General features: G+C 43.7%; 1 protein-coding gene across 5 annotated transcripts in view; it reads right to left on the reverse strand.

The window, feature by feature from the left end:
* The window catches only part of NF2 (neurofibromin 2), a 75,119-nt gene that overhangs the window by 43,367 nt on the left and 9,681 nt on the right, over positions 1–22,071 (reverse strand). For 3 of the 5 annotated variants that reach the window (XM_002915580.4, XM_011220206.3, XM_034639696.1), the window contains exons 2-3: positions 4,005–4,130; positions 1,733–1,855 (exon numbers count right to left, since the gene is read on the reverse strand). In XM_002915580.4, coding sequence (XP_002915626.1) covers positions 1,733–1,855; positions 4,005–4,130 — 249 coding nt within the window. The remainder of the gene's footprint in view (positions 1–1,732; positions 1,856–4,004; positions 4,131–22,071) is intronic. The other 2 variants (XM_019795677.2, XM_019795678.2) reach the window with 1 other exon arrangement.

Raw genomic sequence — 22,071 nt, forward strand, 5'->3', positions numbered from 1 at the left:
CAGCTCTGGTGGTGATTGCAGCCTCGGCCCCCGCTGAGCACACACAGCACTAGAGGAAATGGAGTCTACTTTAAAGTCTTAACACAAGACAAAAGTCAGCAAGGCCACTGAGTTATGACTGCAGGAAAAAAACTCATCACATTCAAAATGCCTGCTCTAAGGAAAAAGGAAGCCATAAAGTTTGATCGATTAAACTTTTGAGTACATGTGAGGTCCAGGAAATATAATTCTTAAGCCATAATGTTGAATTAACATATCTCATTGCATTTAACTTCTTAGAATGGTGCAGCGTGTGATGTTCCAGATACAGAGGCAAGAGAGCCTCACCAAGTGGGGGCACGCTGAAATGAACACAACAGGAAAGCCAACTTTCTTTTCACAGATGTCAACAGTCACCAGATTCATAAAAGTAGTAAATCTTGCCTTGCTCAGCCACGAAAACACTCCAAGGTTTTTGTATGAGGGAAAATTTAGCCAGTCACATGAGGGACGGGCACTGCTTCTAAGCACTAACAAGAAAGCCATCTCTGTAACACTAGCACATTCTGGGGCCTGGGAGATCATTATGTGGTTTTACTCAAAGCAGTGCAACTTTCTAATCCCTTGGTTTCTTTTCAAAGGGGGAAAAAAATCCACACTACAGAAAAGCTGCAAGGGTTTCCCTTTGAAGGAAAATGTTAGGGATGGGGATGTAGGCATATATATATACACACATACACATAAACTTACATATATAGTGTATATATATGTAAATATATACACACTCAACGCTTTCTTTGTAAAATAAATTATTTGGGGGTTTTATTACATTTAACTTAATATTCATTGTACATAACAATCTGAGGTTCAAACTAATTATACGAGGACTACGTGACAACATCCATACATCTACTTCTGGGAAGTCACGTGACTAACGCCCCTGTGCAACCTTCTGCGTCACTGACAGGAGGCACCTCTGGGCACACAAGCAGCTCCAGCATGAAACTAACCATGAAACCGGGGCAGCGCTCTGCTCAAGCAGTGAGAACGCCAGCAAAACTGACAGGGTTTTCATCCTCACACTAACCCCCACTCACTGTGCCCCCAGACAGTCAAGTAGCAGTCTTTGAGCCCACAGTTACAGAGCTCCTCATTTCTTCAGTTCAGTTGAGCAGTTACTTCTGGAATGCCTCCTGCGCACCCGGTGAGCCTTGCCCGTAAGGGGCTTACACTCTAATGAAGGAGTGGGAGACGAATAAGACATTTATAGACAACGGACAGCATGAAGCACGATGTTTGAAGACCCACACGTGCAGGATTAGCCACGTGGAGTTAAACTCCAACTCACTGGAGTTCTGACGTCCCTTCTTAATGACAGCAGATTTCAAACTTGTGGAAGAACTCCCCTAAGACTCTCTCTTCGGACTTCCTTTGTAACTACTAGGTACTTTCCCTTAGTGACAAGAAAACAGGATCCATCTTCAAACAGGTTTCAAGTCAGGCACCTCTTCTTACACAGCCACAGTTTTGTCATCTCATCTGACACCAATTCACATCACTCAACTATAGTTCTATTCTGAAGATTTTCTCTTCCCCCATTACAGAACCAGAGGGACTGACTTCCCAGAGGCAGAACATTTTCACAATGCTAAGGCATCTGCGGTCAACCCCGAGGGGGTCATCCAGGCTGCCTTGGCAACCAGGCCTGGGTGACTTCTCTCAGAGTAAGCAGGGCTAGCAAGGACTGGTGTACCTGCAAGAAGAATAAATGCTGCGTGATCTCCTGAACCAGCTCCTCCTCGGCATTCTCAGGATAAAATTTGGCCAGGAAGTGAAAGGTGACTGGCTCTTCCTTCGAAACATCGTGATCCAGCACCTGCACAATTACAGAGCAAAAGCAGCAGCTATGTTGGCACCTGTTCCTCCCCTGCTACCATCAAAGAACCTTCTGCAGGGAGCGTATGAATATTTTTCCCTCTCTAAGTTCATCACATTGCCCAAAGGTTATGATCTTACAGTCTGAAGCATTCACAAAGCCATCTATAACAAGAGGTAATGTTCACCTCACACGGTGTTTCTTTTTTTTTTTTTTTTTTTTTTTTAAAGATTTTGTTTTTTATTTATTTGACAGAGATAGAGACAGCCAGCGAGAGAGGGAACACAAGCAGGGGGAGTGGGAGAGGAAGAAGCAGGCTCACAGCAGAGGAGCCTGACGTGGGGCTCGACCCCACAATGCCGGGATCACGCCCTGAGCCGAAGGCAGACGCTTAACCTCTGTGCCACCCAGGCGCCCCTCACACGGTGTTTCTGAACCAAATTAATCAATATCCCCAAGGGGTGAGTGGAGCTAAGATTATTAAGGCACAGATGTTCTCAAGGCTACAGAGATAGTTAAAAACTAGAAATTTATAGCTCAGAGGTCTTGGGCACTATCCTTTACAGTAGGCTGAAAGTTTTTTAATTTTCTGAACTCGTGCAATCTTCCTTTATTCTTTTTTGCTTGCTGTCAACCCCCAATGTTTAGGTCCAGAGTGGGAGGGGGCTTAGAGATGATGAACCTTATCTTTGTGAAATCCTCTAAACATTAACTGAACAACAAAAGTGAAATGTGTCCACGGTGGCAACCCTTTGTTTCAAGGAACCTCTAGAGATTCCCTACAAAGTACCTGAGCACTGTCAGTAAACCACGCTGCCTTTAATCTTCCAACAATTTCATCCACCCACTGAAAAACTTGAACCATCTGCTCTCCAGAATGAATTTCATTTCAGGACATAAACATGCCATGTGACAGGCTACAAGGCTCCATTAACGTGTGTCATAATTTATTTCCTTTGAGCAGCAAGGTTCCACGGTTCCTGATGCCCCCGATCTAATATCCCTTTGGCCAACACTCAGGTATGATTTAAAATTTACTTTGTGGAGAATCACAAAAAGATACAGAAAGTTTTTCTGTCTTAGATAGATAATTCTTCATGATCCTACCCAAATTCCAGGTGGCAATGTCCAGGAGACCCAAAATAAACCAGCTCTAGGACACGCTCACTGACATTGGCACATGGTGGCACTCTGACGCTCACAATCACTTGGAATTACCGTATGAAATTTATAACCAGTGGAGACTCCAACATGAAGATTCAGATTACTGTGCACATATGGAAATTCAACTTGAACACTTGAGCTTAGAGTCAAACTTGTAAAAAAAAACAGGAGGCATTCATTGTCTATCATGCCATGCAGCAGATGACCAAATCAATTAGAGGGTATTGACTTACTTTGAGATCTAGGGGTCTTTCAGGGGTTACTAATAAAAACAAATGGCCCTGTTCCCAAACGTCTTCATGGTTAGGTAAGCAGGTAAGTAGGTAAGTGTGCCTTTGTGAGCACACGTGAATCCACGCAGACGGCAGTTCCCTTAGGCAATATCCATTTCTAAGCCACCTTAGAACTGGTGGGAGCCCCAACTTCTCTTCCAAGCCTCAGAAGCCCCAGAGAATCATAAAGAAAAAATGGACATTCTTTCTTCATCACAGGAACCGGGGCCCTCTCTATTCCTTAGATCATGTTAATGACTAAATTGAATTGGAAAACAGGGTTTCTCAAAAAGACTCAAAAACATTCCCTAAAGGACATGAGTCCCAAGCAAATCTTTCAAAGACATAAACTATTATAAAAAAAGAAAACAGGATAATAATATAATAGTAATTTTTATTCATAAAGCCTAACTAGTGGTTCAATAAATGGAACAGCATAAAGCCAGAAGCAATCAGCCTGGGATGATGAGTAAAGAAGCCAGGAGGGCAACAATCTCATCCTTGTTGGTTCCGCTGGCCTAGGAGAGCATGTGAGGAGCAGAAAGCCTGCGACATCTCCAGGACCTGTTTTCTACATGACTTACTTCAGGACTTGCCCCCTTCTCTACTGGGTGTCCCTAGTGCCCCATGACGAGCAAAGACACTAGGCACGTGCTCAGGGAAAAACCAGAGCACACACCAGCCTCACTGGTCTCATCAAGTTCCAGCCCAACCTTCTTGTCCATTTTGAGCCAGGCCACGGTGTCCTTGATCGTGTACTGCAGTCCAAAGAACCACGTTTCCCGAAGCCCCAGGGTCCGGCACACCAAGTCAAAGAGGTCCTTCCCTTTCCACTTCATCTGCAATATAACAGACCAACAGGGAGGGCATTGTGAGCAAAAGTTATAATCCACTTGAACAAAACCTTTCTCTCTGCACTCCCTGCTCTTGGGTTCCAAAATGTGCGGATGGGGGGTGCCTGGGTAGCACAGCAGTTAAGCGTCTGCCTTCGGCTCAGGGCGTGATCCCGGCATTGTGGGATCGAGCCCCACATCAGGCTCCTCCACTATGAGCCTGCTTCTTCCTCTCCCACTCCCCCTGCTGTGTTCCCTCTCTCGCTGGCTGTCTCTATCTCTCTCGAATAAATAAATAAAATCTTTAAGAAAAAAAAATGTGGGGATGACACCAAGACGGCTGATGAGCACAGAATTCCTAAATAATTTTAAAGCTTCCTACACAAACCATGAGTGGGAAAATACCAATTAGAGCTTAATGGCTTAATCACTGCAAAGCATACACAATACCTCCCTTGGACAGTTCCTTACACATCTTAATATCCCCAAAGCTGCTAATTTAGGAAAGCTGGTAAATAAGCATCCTCATTTAGGAGAGTCTAGCCTCTTGAGCTAACCCAGGGAGATAGCTAGCTTCTAGGACATTAATTTCTGTGAGACTTTGTCGTTGATTTTTTTTTTTTTAAAACATGATACTGTCCTTTGATAAAAAGCTACTGGGTTGTTTGTTTTGTTTTGTTTTAAAGGCTAGTTCTACTGTAAGTTTTTTTAAAAAGCAACAGAGGGGAGGAAGTTGTAACTGAAGTCATAAATCACACACAAAAAGAACCATTAGCAACCAGTCAGCCCGACCACACGTCTCTCCTATCCTGATGCATAACTGAGGCCAAAGGAGAGGTGACTCAGCCACAGTCACACGGAGCAATTTCAAACTCTTGGCATCCAAACCCAGGGGACTAACAGACACCAATATACTGCAGCACGCTTATCCTACAGCTTTGCTTTCAAAAGGACCTAAAGCAACTGCTGCTAAACCCTTTCCTCAGCTTTTCAACTGAGAAAATAGAAAACCAAGTTCAACATCTTAATAAGAGAAGAAAATGCCCAGCCGCTTAGTAAATGTTGCCACCTTGTGGCTTCCAAGCTAAATCACCCCGGATGTCCCCACGTTAGCCCCCTAGCTGGGCTCACACCCCAGCCCCATCACCCGCCCCCCCATCTGGTAGACATTCAGATATGCACCGGGTGCAGTTGTAAGCACACAAGACACATCCTAGAGACGGAGGTCACAGTAAGAATAATTTGGGGAATCAAATGCAAAGTCGCCAGACACCGTAAGGGCAAGACCACTAGATTGCAGAAGCATCTGTCCTTCTCCTCCCCTCATTAGAAATCTTCTCCCAATGTCCTGGCACACTGAAGATGAATAATGAAAAGGAATGGGAGAAAATTTAGGGTTTAGAGACACGTTATAAAAGCAAGAAGCAAAAAATGAGTTAGACCTCTGATATCTGATTGGCTTTTGCTAAAACCTGATTGTACAGAGAATTTTTCAAGTAGGCCTTCTATTTTTAATATATATGAATGAACAGTGTGTTCTCTACAAGGCACTCAACAGGAAAGCCCATCCCTTCTCTGTGTTTACAGTCAAAGAGCAAAGTAGCAAGCTAGATGGAAGGGCACCAAAACCGCAGCAGACAAGTGGCTGAGATATGAATTGGCTTTTGTCCTTCACTGGGGCCATTTCTCCTGTCTGCCCTTCCAGCTCCGCCCAATCACCTCTCTGTGACTTTAGTGAGGCCCCTGGAACACTACAAAGGTTGAGGTCTTTAGAAATGATTTTGAGTAGAATAAAATAAAAATGACAAGTTTTACTTAAAAAAAAAAAAAGGGTGATCTCCCTCCCCTTCTGCAAGGCTTACTAAATGTCACCACGTCCATTTTTCCAGTCTGATAATAGCACAAAGGGTTTTTTAATTCGAGGCAGGTTTTAACTCCTACAGGCAGACTTCACTGAAAGAAATGTTACTTTGAAAACTAGAAGCTTCGGGATGCTGATTATCCTCGTCTCTATTTTAAGCCAGTACATAGTATATAAATTATAAATGACTACATTTCCACGAGATAATGTAACGCTAAAGAACAGACATTAACTTGCAGAAGTTGAACACCCAAGGGCCAGAAAGATCACGGCATCGATTCCCAGGTGGCCATAACTCACGGCCGCAGCGGGGCCGGGCTCAGCCACAGAGGGGCCGTCCGCAAGGGGGCCGTGTGGTGTGCCTCAACCAAAGCTGCGAAGGAGGATGATGAGTGAATTTCTTGACTTTGGCGGGGTTTAAATTCTCAGGCATACCATCATATTAATGCAGTTTTCCTGTATCCCTTTCTACTTCTTTGTTTTTAAAATGCAAAACAATCCCTGCCGAATGCGAATAGGCAATGTCTTTGTTCCCAAGAAGCCCGCAATAAAGTGAGGAGAGGGGGGGAAAAGTCTCACACCAATTCAGAACACCTTATTCAGATTCTTAACTTTGACTCTAAGGCTCATAGAACGTCAGTTAGACATGAGCCAGAGTAATTACCGACTGTAGACACTTCCCTTTAAGTATAAATAAGGAAACCGAGTCACAGATTCTTTGGCAGCTTTCTGAATCAGACACTGGTCCTTTTTCCTGGTGATCTAAGGTAGACAATCCCCTCAGTTCCTCAATGGCCTCTTTTCCTGCTCTGAGGGCTTCCATTTGTCTTGCACCAGCGTTCCCCAACCACCTTTTCCAGTAAGAAACTGATGTCGTAATACTCTTCTCCTGTCTTGAAACCAAACCTATTCTTGGAAGACCCAGATATTGTTCCTTTACAGCTCAATGGGTATTAAAGCCTCTGCTACCTCTCATTCTTTCAATAAGCACTGCAGAGAACATCCTATGTGCCCAGCAATGTCAGACACGGAGAACGCAAAATGGTGGACTCCTGGTCCCTATGGGAGGCACAAGCGAGGACCTAAGTCAGAAAAGGCTTTAAAGAACACGTGAGAGTTAGATGGAGGGAAAGAAAGAATTCTAAAAAAGAAAATCATGATATCTACAGTGAAATGCAAGTCATCTGGTAGAGCTGAGACAGCCTGAACTCAAGATGGGGCATGGTGGGAATGGGGCACCATGTGGGGCTAGATGGCTTGCCATGGAGTCCTTGAAGACTCCTGGGAAGAGGAGTGATGGGATCGGATCAGTATTCTGGAATGCGCTTCCATCAAGAGGGCAGAGAACGGGTTGGAGGAAAGGAGACTAGAATCAAGAAAAGCAGAAAGGAGGCCAACTCCTGCCTTGATGAAGGCAATGGGAGAGAGAGAAGACAGGCTGAGAATTGGAAAGGAGGCAGTCACAGAGCTGACTCAGTGCCGGTGGGGACTGAGGGAGCAAGAATGAAGAGTGACACCTGCATTTCCGGCTTGAGCACCAGGTGGTTATACTAGAGGAAAGATGGCAGACAGGAGGAACAGCACATTTCAGGGGAATGGATGTTAGATGGCAACTAAGTGTTAGACAGGGTAAGTTAAGGTGCTGGAGGAAACCAGGTATAGATGTCCTAAATACAATTGATTTAAACTCTTATTAGCTCTATTTATAAAAGAAGATGCTCCATCATTAAGTAATTAAGAAGTTTTTCTTTGGGGTTCAATTTAACCTCCAACATGCTGTGTACCTACATGAGGTTCTGCTTTTCAACATGCCCTTCCCCAGTGTATGAGGCTTGCTTAGTCCTCCTAATTTGGGCTTCTACTTCTTTACAAGCAAGAACCACTGGTCACAGTTGCTCCAGGTGGCCCCCATGACATTCTGTGAAGGGAGGTCTTGGGTTGTGAAGGGGCTTCTCTGGTGCCAGCTGACTCACCAGAATGTGACCACGCCCGCCTTTCCAGTTTTATCAGTGATCCATTGCATTGTGCTGATGCTGTGACATGATCCTAATGTCTGAATGTCTCCCAAGATTGTAGGCGCCTCAGAGCAAGAGTGACATCAGTCATCTCTGTTGCCCACAATGCCCAGCTGACCTTGTACATACAAGACACAGAAAACAATGGCCATCCAACAGAAGACTTGCCTACTTCAAAAACCCAAGGCTCAAAAACTTAAAATCAGCCCCCATTAGGGGCACCTGGGTGACTTAGTCAGTTAGGCATCCGACTCTTGATTTCAGCTCAGGTCTTGATCTCAGGGTCATGAGATTGAGCCCCACATCAGGCTCCACACGGGGCATGGACCTGCTTAGGATTCTCTCTCTCCCTCTCCCTTTGCCCCTCCCCCCAGCCCCCCCTTCCAGCTCGCACATGCTCTCACTTGCTCTCAAAAAAATAATCCAGGACACCTGGGTGGATCGGACAGTTAAGCATCACCTTTGGCTCAGGTCATGATCCCAGGGTCCTGGGATCAAGCCCACATCCAGCTTCCTGCTCAGTTGGGGGGGCCTGCCTCTCCCTCTCCCTCTACTGTCCCCCCTGCTTGTGCTCTCTGTCAAATAAATAAAATCTTTAAAAAAAAAAAAAAGATAAAAAAAATTCTTCGACAAATACTTGGTGAACACACATTGTGTCTAAGCACCACCCAAGGTGCAAGAGATACACAGAGAAAAAAAGACGGTCTCTGCTCTTACAATATAGGACTAGGGCATGAGTCAATCAGGAACAGATAATCACCTCCCTCACCCTACACACAATAATCAACTCCAGGTGTGGTTTCCGGTGCTACAACACTTGTAGGTGCCACACAGGGACCCTCAGAGGCTGTAGCGACCCCCAGGAGGGGACCCTCTATCCTGGAGGGGTGGGAAATGGTATCTAAATCAACTCTCAGGGTAGGAGAGAGCAGCTAAGTGAAGACTGGGCTTGGGAAAGGAGCGAGCAGGGTAGTGTGTTCCAGGCACAGGGGATAGCATATGCGAAAGTCTAGAGGCAAAAAAAGCTTAGAGAGGGGAGCCTGGCTGGCTCAGTCAGTGAAGCATGCATGATCTCCGGGTTGTGAGTTTGAGCCCCATATTGGACGTAGGGATCACTTAAATAAACTTAAAACAAAACAAAACAAAACAAAAAACAACTTAGATGGTCCTTGTAAGAAATGAAAGCATTTACAGTTCAGTTTGACTGGAGAATACTGCTGTCCTTCCAAAAGGACCAAAACTACCACCTAAAACCAGTTCTTTGTCAACAAACTCCATGTCTCATTTTAACCACAGAAAGTGGTTATCCACCAAAAAGTTATTCAGGTGACTAATTTCTCCTTTTTTCTTCCCAAACACGGAATATAACCACATCTATTCTAGCTATACAGGAGAGAGTCAAATCAGCCAAAGATGGCTGCCTCTGTACACTAGGGTTTAGTTCTTTCCAGGATCCAGTCTAAGAGGCATAGATAGGTGACAGTTACCTAACATCAGTATGAATCTCAGTGCTGTCACTGAGTGACCTTGGGCAAGGTATTGAACTTCCTTGTGCTTCCCAACAGGGATGATAAACAGACCCTGTCTTAGCTGACTGATCTAAGGATTAAGTGCATTAATATATTTTAAAAGCCTAAATACTTCAGTAAATATAGTGCCCAGCCCATGGTAAATACTCCATAAAGGGTGGTTATTATTCATCCTGACCCCTCCTCCTCTCCTTACATTCTCAAGTGGTGCCGTGTAAAGCCTCCCAGTCCTGTTTCACTCCATGGATGATGGATGACAGATCAGAAAGGGCACCATCAATTCTCATCGAGTTAACCATGCTATCACTCATTTGACAAACATTTATTGAGCACCCACTACGTCCTAGTCATTGTGCTCGGCGCAAGAGATAAATGATGAATTCAGGACAAGACACCGGCCCCATTCATGTCTGACAGAGAAGACAGGTAGGTAAATGGATAAAGAAAACGCACCCTGGTATATGCTAACAGAACAGAGTGCTGCGGGAACACAGATCAGGCCTGGGGGGCTGGGGTCAGGGGCTTCATGGAGGAGACACTGTCTGAGCTGGGTTTTGGGAGCCAGGCAGCAGTTGGTACCCTGGTGAAGGGGCTAAAGAAAGGGACGTCACACCAGCCAGAGGGAACAGCAATGTCTGCCGCTTGGGTCCAAGCTGTTGCAAAGTGAAGGAATGTTCTTTGCACCTTTCTAGTATCTGACACGCAGCATAATTACCCTATCTGCAGTACTGAATGTTCAACGCAGTACTGAATACGCAGCTTCAGCCTGATGCATGTGACACTTCGGACTCTCCACGAGTTGTCTGAGAACCACATTGCTCAGTCCCAGGTTCTGAGCGGTCATGCATCCCATAACCACACCGGCCAGATCTCTTAAGGAGCCACAGCCAGGGGGATGAGTCTCATGTTCATTTCTTTATTAAAACATTTCCTTTTCTGATACCTGTTAGCATGTAAGCCTTTCGGGCTTTGCACTTACACTACTTAAAGGCCTCTTTGTGAGGGTTTGTCATTTTTCCTGAACAGAGTGCCAAAAACAGAACAGTTCCCAGTTCTGCTTAAGTGTTCGCTGAGGCCCACATCTCTCCACCTGGCCACAGTGTTCAAACTGCTCCACGCACATCAGCACAGCTCCGCGCCTCGTCTCAGCCTACTGAAGAGGAGGGATGGTCGCAGAGAGATGATCATTTTGCAGACACAAAAAGAGAGGTGATTTGCAGGGAGAAGAAAACCAGGAAGGAGCGCAAATCTGGACTCCATGGTGTGTACGCTCCTGTTCTGCAGGCCTCGTCCTCGAGGTGCCCTTCAAGCAGGAGGGGGCTAATGGTAGTGAGCCTGGAAGTACAATGCTTCTCGCTTTGTGGCTCTGCTCTCCCATTACTTTAACAGGCTGCAGTGCTATTTCATAGATATATACTTGTGCCTGTATCAAAGATAGATGCGTATAAACTTTATAAACAGGACTAAGTGCTGTCAGCTTGTTATTTTTCGTAAGGGCTGGATTTATGAGCTTTACCCAAAGTGAAGTGCTTGTAATTTATCAACCTAGAATGTTTTAAGTAAATAGCACTAAGCACTCACCCTCCGCAGCAGGAACAGAGCACTTTTCTGTTGTAGGAAGCAACTGGCACCAATAAACTACAGCTCTGATTGGGGTCTATTAACCAGAGAAATGTTATGAGTGACATCTACAACAGTCACCTTACAGTCGGCCAGGTTTAGACTCACTCACAGCCCTAAAACTACCATTTGTTTTTTTACTTTTGAGCCTTCACATTGCATTTCTCCCACTGCTTTCTTTGGGCCATGCAGCCACCAACAATCAATCCCTCTCCTTACGGATACAAACAGGGAGGGTCAGTAGGAAACCAGCCACATGATGGGAAAAGGCCAAAGCTAGAACGACACGATTAAATGACAACTTTCTTGAAGAAAAGAGAATCAAATTTGGCCACCATATGTGAAATGCCCAAGAATTAGACCTCAGAGAAACTTCAACTTTACAGAGGAAACTCAAATCTGGAAAAGCTACCAGAGAAATAACATTCCATTTCATAAAGGTCTGGGGGACTAGATTTTTCAGCCACACAAGGAATGCTATTCGATTAGCTGTCTACTCCATAGAAGATGAAAGAGAACAGACAATAAGCATTCCCTTGTTAGGGCTTAGCTCACAAGCTGCCCTAGCATTTGCCATAAAAGTTGTCAAGAGGTTAGTCCCCTTACAGATACAGCAACGAAAGAACTGTGCCTCTCTGGGCTCAGGACATGTGCCACGTGTTTACCACTATGTGAGAAACGGAAAACCAAGGATGACTGTGATTTCCGCTCTCAATATTTATCTCTGACTGCAGTCATGGTGGGCCTACAAGAACCAGTTTATAAAAGTCTAGAAAATTTAAGATGTTAACCTAAATACAACTTTTATTTAACCATTTTGAAAAAAAAAAAGTTAGATGCCAAATACTTCCATTTACAAAATAAACACAATGGAAAAAGTTACAAAAAGGATTTTGCTGTGCAGTAAGTAAGCTCCATTAACATCTATTCTGGTTAATCAAAGAGGGTAAAAAAGTATAGTAATGCTGGGGCAAAACCAACATGTACCAATTCAGTTCTGTGGAACACCACAGAAGCGGGTTCTTGTGTTTCATGAGCTGAAACTGCAGAACTATCGAGCTGTGTGCTGTCACGAGTAAAGGACACCCCAAGCCTAATCAGCCATTATTTCCCAACACGAGGGAAAAGGGGATCCTCCAAAAAAGAGATTAATTTCTCTGCTCTATTAATCACAACCCCTACATCCCTCATCTAAATCTGGGCAAAACCTCTTGGCAAAAAAAACCCCACCTCCAATCGCTTGCCTGTCAGTTTCTTCCAGTACCAGTCAGTAAATTTCCTCTCTCAGTCCTCCAATCACCTGTTGTTTGCCAAATCTATTTAAATTAATGGTTTCAAGGCCCTCCACCAATTACTTCCTCCCTCCAACCAATTACCCTGCTTGTTACAACACAGCCTGTCCTCTCCCAAGTCAGCAAACCTACGTGCTTCCATTTATCCAGAACCAGATCTTTCTAAGGTCCGTTTCTTTACCTCACCACTGTCCCCTTCCCCTGTCCAATACCAGGTAAGTGAGTCAGTACATACTTTACATACACAGGAAAAGGAGGTGTTTGTCTTTCCCCAAGATTCCTGTCTTTCCTCCAGTCTTGCAGATCACAAACCCCTTGAAGGCAAGGATTACTATGATGCACCACACACACACACACACACACACACACACACACACACACACACTTCAAGTCTCCCAGGACCCGAGCAGGTGCTGCGTAACCTGTGGCCACTCCCTAAGTGCTTCTGGCTGCCTGGTGAAATGGATGGTAATGATGATGATGACCGGATGAGGCTTCTGAGTAGAACAGCCTTCTAAGTAAGTAATGACTGCAATGAAGAAGCAAGAATATATGACACTCGCATTAAAATTCTAATTGCATAAGTGGGTCTTAAGGTATGTATTTTCCCCCTTTGGTGACACACACTGATTTCTTCTAAAAATTCCTTGGCAAGGAAATCCAAATCTCAGAGAACCAACTAAGAAAAATTTCCACAGAACAAAAGAAACTCGTAAGAAACAAATCATAGCACCTCCAGATGCCACAAAATGGAGGTTTTAAACTCTCAGTCTTTCAAAACTAAATGAATGATAGTTTTCCAGGGGAAAAAAGAAATCCTTATTTTTGTAGCTTCTGGCATGTTTCCCACCACAGTAGAGAGAGGTTATGGGAACAGCAGCAAACCCAGAGAGGGGATCTGGATCCTAAACACCCTCCCTCTACCATACACACAAGCCTATATATAACCTTGAGTGAGCCACGCAACTCCACTGGGCCTCGATTTCTTCCTCTGTCAATCTCTTATGCCCCGTGCAAGGCCTCGATTTTATGACACTATGAAAAAAGACGAGGCATTTCAAAGTCAGCTGACAGATGACAGAGTAAAAAGAAACAATACAGTTATGGTGCTATAAAAGCAATACAGTCCCCCAAAAGCAAAGGAGACAATCTCTATCTTTGGAATTTAGCTCACAACATGGGAGCAATCATAGCCTTGTCAAATGGCTATAAAACACCCAAACCTGCTGTGCTGGGAAAGTCACTTAACCTCTCTGGGTCTCAGCTTCCACAATCATCAAGTGGTCTTTGAGAATTAACACCCTCTGAGTCTATGAGCTTGAGATGGTTTTGTATAAACCATGTAGCACTTTTTCCACTGCTATAATATTTTTTTAAAGATTTTATTCATTTATTTGAAAGAGAGAGAGCAAGCAAGAGAGAAAGCACAAGCAGGGGGAGGGGCAGGGGAAGAGTCAGGGGAGAGCGAGCAGCAGACTCCCTCATGAGCAGGGAGCTTCATGTGGGTCTCAATCCCAGGACATGACCAGAGCCCAAAGGCAGACATTTAACCGACTGGGCCACCCAGGCGCCCCAATAATTTTCTTTTAATCCGTTAACATTCCATTTTACATCTTAAAATCATTTTCAGGCATGTAAATGACACTTAACATTTAATTTATGGGTGCTTTCTACATGCTTTTTCCTTACCCAGGTCCTGCTACTGATGCTGTGTTCCTTACTCCTAACAATCAAGAGCTTACTGTATTAATAATAAACTCTCTAATGTAACAAAAGTGGTCATTGTAATGCTGCTGAAAAATAACCTTTTTTTTAGCACCTAGCACGCTGTTGATATTCAGCAAATATCAACAATCACAAAAGCTGAAATACCGAGAATAATAATTCTGCAGAGAGCTGCAAGTAGGAAACAATCGTAAATTCAGGGCAGGTAGACACAGAGCTAAATTTTAAATCTCTAAATATGAGGTAAAACTAGCAGACAGAAATACAACCCATAACTAACCATTATCCAATGGGTTAACTCCTCCTACCCTGGACATCACAAAAATTACAGTTTGTATTTAAAAGCACACTCTTGGGGCACCTGGGTGGCGCCATCGTTAAGTGTCTGCCTTCGGTTCAGGGCGTGATCCCAGCATTCTCAAATCGAGCCCCACATCAGGCTTCTCTGCTGGGAGGCTGCTTCTTCCTCTCCCACTCCCCCTGCTTGTGTTCCCTCTCTCACTGGCTGTCTCTGTCAAATAAATAAATAAAATCTTTAAAATATATATATATAAATAAATAAATAAATATCAACACATTCTTTCAAAAAGCTCCCAGCAAAACAGGGCTAGAGCATTAATCCATTCATGCAAACCGTCTCATGAAGAACCCCAGCTCTAGCCTGGAAAGAAATTTTAAACATTCGGGTTCTGTTTCTAGCCTGACCTTTTAATTCAAGTTTCACAGTCATCAGCGATGACGACACTGGTTTAACAACACTGGAAGGATTAGGTATGAGCGCACAGGGCTGGTAAACATGTCTGCAGATGGATGAGAACTACTGTGGGTTGTAGATATCTCTAACATATTTATGAGACTGATTTAATCTCCAGTCAATCTCCAGTCAATACACTAGATAAAGACACCGTTGCTGAATTTAAAACTCCAGATCAGTTCAGATAAGTTTAGTAATGACTCTGGGCTTTGGTTTTAAGTTTTTGAAAGTCCAATTATCAAAACAACTAAAACTAGGAGATTAAAACTGGCAAGGTGGACGGGGAAACCATAAGTAACGTAACTCACTAACAGAGAACTTCTGTGAATTTTCCAACGCTCAGTCCAAATTTGGCAAAGAAGCAAAAAGTCAAACGGTAGTGAGGGCTGTAGAGGACAAGGACCCAGTGCCTCTAGAAATGATGTGCTCTGACCCCACCTAGTGGCGGCTGGAGTGATGTCTAAACACCTTGAGTCTCCGCACTAGTGACTGAAGATTTGATTCAAGATTTTTTTCCCCTGAGGTCAGCATTAGTTTGGTAATAAATTTTTACGTGCTAAAAATGTACTAAAACATGTGGATTTAGAATCTAAATTAGACAAAGCACAGACAGGGGAGGATAGAACACATCATCCTGTAACAAACCAGAGAAGTCTCATCACCAGCTGGCCAAAAAGATCAGCAGCTCTGAGAAAACTCAATTCTGGGTTTTTAAGACCTCAAATGCCTTTAACTTCTAAAATTAAAAATAAACAAGCACCAAAAATGTTCTTGGACAAGAATGCAAAACTAGCATGAATAATTGGAGAAGTCACCAAAAACAAAGAAAAGAGAAAAATGACACACTGGGGACAAAAGAATAGAGAATAAAAATGGCAAAAATCAGAAGAGAATCCTGCTATCACAGTGGACATCAAGCTAAATAGAGATCAATTACAAAGAAGATCCTTAAACAGAAATACAGTGTAAAATATAGCTCATTATATTTAGACTAATTATAGAGTCTAAGAGCCTACAATTGCAAAGGCATGGATAATCTGAAGAAGATTCAAAGAAAATGAAGGAGATGATTAAGGAGAAAATTCATAATGCCTTCTAGCATGAGACCCTTCTGCTTTACTCCCACACTCCCACCTCATGATAACATGAGAAGCTAGTATTTACCAACTGCTTACTAGGGTAAGGCCCTGGGCTAAGTACCCATAAAGGTCCACCTCATTCATTCACACCTTAAAACAATCCTATATGAGAACTAATATTATTCTCCTCATTTCATAGATGTGGCAACTGAGGCTTCAAGAAGTAAGTCCAAGATCACTCCGGCAGCAGGTGGCAGTGGTAGGACTTTCACCCACACCAACTTACCCCTTCTATTGGGATGCCAGCTCTTGTTCCCTAAGCAATATCCTTCCTGTACTCCAGCAGATCTTTCTCACACCTACATGCTCAAATCCTGAGATGGTTCCCTACCTAAGAAGGAAATATGAAAGGGAGAGTTGTGCAATGAGCTTCTTCTGCCCAGATCACCTAAAATGGGATGTAAAAGCTGAGGGCCTTTGAAATCCTCTCATTTTTCAGACTAAGAACTGAGGCCTGGAGTGGGGGAAAGAAGAGACATGCGCAAGATCACACAGAGGAGCTCTGCCTAGAAGCCAGGCATTGTTCAAACACTAGTTCAGTGCTCTCAATGCTTTTATACAAATAACACCCTGACTACACACCCAGACCAGACACAGGAAAGTGCGCTGACCTCCTGAGCCCAATGCTGGCCAGGCTTGACCCAAAAGTGCCTCCTGCTTGGCTGGCCTTGCTGCCTGAGGACTGGCTTTAGACCTTGGTACTTCCTGAATTTTGGGCCTAGTTGGTCCCCTGCTCATCCTTTGTCAAAGACGACCCTGATCCCTGGCCTCATCCTCCTAGTGCCCAGGCCCTTGGATTCAGTCTAGTTTTGTCCCAGGCCCCAGCTTGTTCAGGTTTCGGCGTGACACCTGGCCCAGAGAGGTTGTTCTCTAATTGGGCTCCTTGTTCCAAACTCTTCCCACCCCCACCCCAACCATTTCAAATCATTCTGCATGGAGACCACTTTAAATCACTCTCCTAATAAAAACCTCAAAGCTCCCCACTGCATTTGATGAATATAAGCTCCTTAAGCTGGCCTTCAAGGGCCTCCAGTATCTGTTCTAAACCTATGAATTCAAACACATCTCTCTCCTCTCCCTCCTCAACCCAGAGGATTTCCATCCACTGCCTTTGCTCAGGCCACGTCCACTGATCCACTGACAGCAACACTCTTCCTCTTCATCTGTGGACACAAACCTGCCTTCAAAATGGGGAGGGTGCTCCCCATTCATCCCACTGTATGGTTTTTCCTCTGTCTCAACAGGAACACACCCTCATTTGATACAGATAGACTGCCAGATAGATACATAGATAGACTCCTTTGCATTATCTTTTCATGTGTACCCTGTTTCTCTAACCAGATTATGAGCACCCTAGAAATCTGGGACCTTCCCTCTATCTTTCTGTGTGCTCTAATGCCTTAAATATTGGCTTTTTCAAAAGTGAACTGCGGGGGGGGGGCGGGGGAGAAGAGATGGAAAAGGAGGTGGATTTCAAAGAATTTAGATAACTAACTTTACAAAGTACACGAAAAGGCCTCAGAATAGAGAGGTTAACCAATTGCTATTTATGTGGACACACCAAATATTAAGAGACTATCAGGCTGAATATAGGGAAGAATATTCGGACCACAAAGCTTGTTAAATACGCAACTAGAAAATACTTAACTGTTGCAAAATAACCTTCATTTTAAGCCAAAGGCAAGGAATTTCAAGTAGGATCATGGCAAATGAAAAGGATTCACTTATGGAAAATGTCCATTTGATTCAAAGGCAAACCAGACACTGAGGCAATGCAACAGAGGTCGTCAGTCATATCACCTACCAGCCAAAATTTAAGGCCACTGGCAAGTTCACGAAATGGTTTTGAAATGGCACCTTACACCAAGTGTAATAAATAAAATAATGCCATAGACAAATGGCTGAGTTAGGAAGTTCTCTGTAAGATCTCTTATTTCTGCTTCTTTTTGCACTTTACCGAATACCAAAGTTCTCTCCAGGTTTCTGTTTCTCTCCTTTTTTTCTACTTGGAGCTTCCTATGAGGGCAGCATAGCTTAACACAAAGAGAGCCAGCCTGGAAGACAGATGACTTGGGTTTGAATCTCAGCCCTATCACTTGGTAGCTATGTGGTAGTCTTGGGCAAAAAGAGGGGGGAACACTTGAGCAGAGCCCAGACAGAGAATGAGAACATCTGTGCCACCAGACAAGTGAGAAAGGCATTCTATGCAAAGGCACAACAGTATGAAAAGAACTTGGTAGCTTCCAGAAAGAGCAACCAGGACAACAGACCCAGAGAAAAAAGGGAAAGTGGGGAAGTGCAGGAGAGCCTGGGAAAGGGAGCCAAATGAGGAGAGGGCCTGGATTTACTTCCTTTTCTGTAACAACCTGTATATGCAACTTACCTATGTCAGGTGCTAGTCTAAGTACTTTACCAATACTGACTCAGTTTTAATCCCTGTAACAACCCCTTGCAGGAAGAATTACTACACTTCCCGTTTTACAGATGGAGGGAACAGACATCTGAAGAGGATTAAAGAACCTGTCTAAGGTCGCTGAGCTGGTTAGGGCAGAGCCAGGGATCAGGCTCCTGAGACCAAGCTCTCCCGAGACGCTCATTACCTCTAGGGTGTGCTGCTTCAGAGCCCAGACAGTAAACTGAAACTTGAGCTAAGACCTCTCCAACTGACTTGAAAGCCTCGTTGTGAGGTTCAAATAAGCAACTGCTAGCCTCATTGGTCATTACTGAGATTCTCCCACTGTCTAACGGTCCCTGTCCTCTTCTTTCTCTTGCAGAATAGACAGTGGCTCTGCTGGGACTTTAAGCAGGCTATGTACCCTGCTGGAGCCTCCAATCCCCACTCTGAAAATGAAGACCTCCATCCTAAGTAGGTCTTGATCACTGCTAGGTCCACATGGGTACTCAGTAAATACCTGTTGAGTGAATAAGTCTCTGTTGCAAGTATTAAATAAGATTGTACTTTTAAAGCATTTAGCATGGTACCTGACACACAGTAACTGTTAATCTCTAGCCCTTTCTTCTACAAAAGAGCAGGCATGGGGGCCAGCAGATGGCAGCACTAGCCAGTATATGCCCTGCTTCCTTCTACCTTCAGCGGCATTCACCTGACTGCCCACATCCTAGATCTGCAAACCAAGGCCATCCGTGGGCACTGCTTAAACCCCATGGGAGAACCCAAAGATAAGGTAGAAACAATATTTCTTCTGAAATAAGAAAAAAGGTTTCTCAGTGCCCTCATATAGAGTCCCATTACCATATACAGCTAGCAATGAAATGATCACCACTGCCCTCCAGAAGTTTGCATCTTAGAAGGGAAGCATTTGCCTGAGTCTTGGGGTGTCTGGGTTGTAACATCTTACTGAAAATAACAGGATCATTCTTTCTGTTTTCCCCTTTCAAAAGTTTCTACTTTATGTCCACTTGTATGTTGGAATGATCTGCAATGTTGGTGTTTAATCCAATCATAATCCCACCTGGGTACGTGAAAACATTTGGGATGTCAACCAACAGGAGAAGGAGGCTTTGTTTCCAACAGAAGATGGTATCAGAATCTCTCACAACTCAATTCTGAGAAATTTTTCATACTTGGCTCTTCTTACTGATAGATTGAATTATTAGAGTAAAATTCCAGCCTAGATAAGAAATAACATAACCGTTTAGCCTCCTGGCAAATTACGTTCAGCACCCACTTTCTCAAAATGACAAATATCAAATCTTTCAACTGGAAAAATTCTCTGAAACAGCAAGCCAATTGTGCAATGCAGCAAGTAGTGCAAGGAAGAGATTTATTCCCTATCTCCGTGGCAACAAAGTCTGGACTTATTAGCATAAAGTAACAGGATTCATGTTAACTACCACTGGTTCTGAAATTGAGTCCTTGGACCACCACCACCTTTGACCTCAAAAAAGTCAAGAATTCCTCAAGTACCATCTCTTCTCTTTTTTTTTCTTTTCCCAAATGCATCTGCCATCTCCTTGCATTAGCTCCTTGCTCAGTTAACGTACAACATAAAAATAGCAAGAGAGAAAGACTGATAGTTTCTCAGAGCTCTATCATCATAAATCAAACTACTGTTACTTTTTTAATTTTTTTTTTTTTTTTTTTTTTAAAGATGTTACTTATTCAACAGAGACAGCCAGTGAGAGAGGAAACACAAGCAGGGGGAGTGAGAGAGGAAGAAGCAGGCTCATAGCAGAGGAGCCTGATGTGGGACTCGATCCCACAACACCGGGATCACGCCCTGAGCCGAAGGCAGACGCTTTAACCGCTGAGCCACCCAGGTGCCCCTACTTTTTTAATAGAATATTTGAACACATTCGTTTACAAACAGGTATTTACACTGAAAAGTCAATGAAATGCAACAGCCTGACAAATCACAACAGGGCAGTAACCATGGTGACCTGAGTCTCCTACTTTAGGCCAACTATAGTCCCTTCTAGTTCTTCCTTTCTGCCTGGCACTATGTATTCCATGAATCCTTATAAAACCTTGCAGGGCCTAATTAATTAATTAATTAAGAAAATAAATAAAACCCTGCAGGGTCAGTATTATTAGTTCCATTTTACTGATGTAGAAACTGAGGTCCGCCGAGCTTAGGTATCTTATCCAAGCCAGAAGCAGATTAGCTGGAATTCAAACCCAGGTCTACTTTATTTCAAGGCCTATACACTTTCTACTAATGCTCTGCTACGCAAAGTGTGGTCCCTGGAACAACGGCCCCCGTGTCATTTGAGAATGTTAGAAATGCAGAATTCTCCGACCGACCACAGAAGTACAGAATCAGAATTCTCAATTTATCAAGATCCTAGGTCATTCACGGTCACATTTAAGTTTGACAGACTCTATGCTGTACCATTCTGCCTCTCTGAATATCACTACTCTTATCTTCTAGAGATCAGTGGTCCTCATTATGGTGGCAAGGAGAGGGGAAGAAGGAAAAGTGTTTTCCCCCCAGGGACACTTGACAACATCTAAAGACATTTTTGGTTGTCTCACCTGAGAGGGTGTGGAGGTGCTACTGACATCTAATGGATAGAGTCCAGAGATGCTTCTTAACATCCTACAATGCAAAGGACAGCCTGCACCCTAACAAAGAATTATCCAGCCAATGGGAAAATTGGACAGCTACATGCAAAAGAATGAAACTTGACCACTCTCTCACACCATACACAAAAATAAACTCCAAAATGGATGAAAGACCTCAATGTGAGACAGGAATCCATCAAAATTCTAGAGGAGAACATAGGCAACAACTTCTATGACATCGGCCAGAGCAACCTTTTTCACGACACATCTCCAAAGGCAAGAGAAATAAAAGATAAAATGAACTTATGGGACTTTATCAGGATAAAGAGCTTCTGCACAGCCAAGGAAACAGTCAAAAAAACTAAGAGACAGCCCACGGAATGGGAGAATATATTTGCAAAGGACACCACAGATAAAGGACTGGTATCCAAGATCTACAAAGAACTTCTCAAACTCAATACACGAGAAACAAATAAACAAATCATAAAATGGGCAGAAGATATGAACAGACACTTTTCCAATGAAGACATACAAATGGCTAACAGACACATGAAAAAATGTTCAAAATCATTAGCCATCAGGGAAATTCAAATCAAAACCACACTGAGATACCACCTTACGCCAGTTAGAATGGCAAAGATAGACAAGGCAAGAAACAACAATTGTTGGAGAGGATGTGGAGAAAGGGGATCCCTCCTACATTGTTGGTGGGAATGCAAGTTGGTACAGCCACTCTGGAAAACAGTGTGGAGGTCCCTTAAAAAGTTAAAAATTGAACTACCCTATGACCCAGCCATTGCACTACTGGGTGTTTACCCCAAAGATACAGACGTAGTAAAGAGAAGGGCCATATGCACCCCAATGTTCATAGCTGCATTGTCCACAATAGCCAAATCATGGAAGGAGCCGAGATGCCCTTCAACAGATGACTGGATTAAGAAGCTGTGGTCCATATATACAATGGAATATTACTCAGCTATCAGAAA

Source organism: Ailuropoda melanoleuca, chromosome 12 (genome assembly GCF_002007445.2).
Source record: "Ailuropoda melanoleuca isolate Jingjing chromosome 12, ASM200744v2, whole genome shotgun sequence".
NCBI lineage: Eukaryota > Metazoa > Chordata > Mammalia > Carnivora > Ursidae > Ailuropoda > Ailuropoda melanoleuca.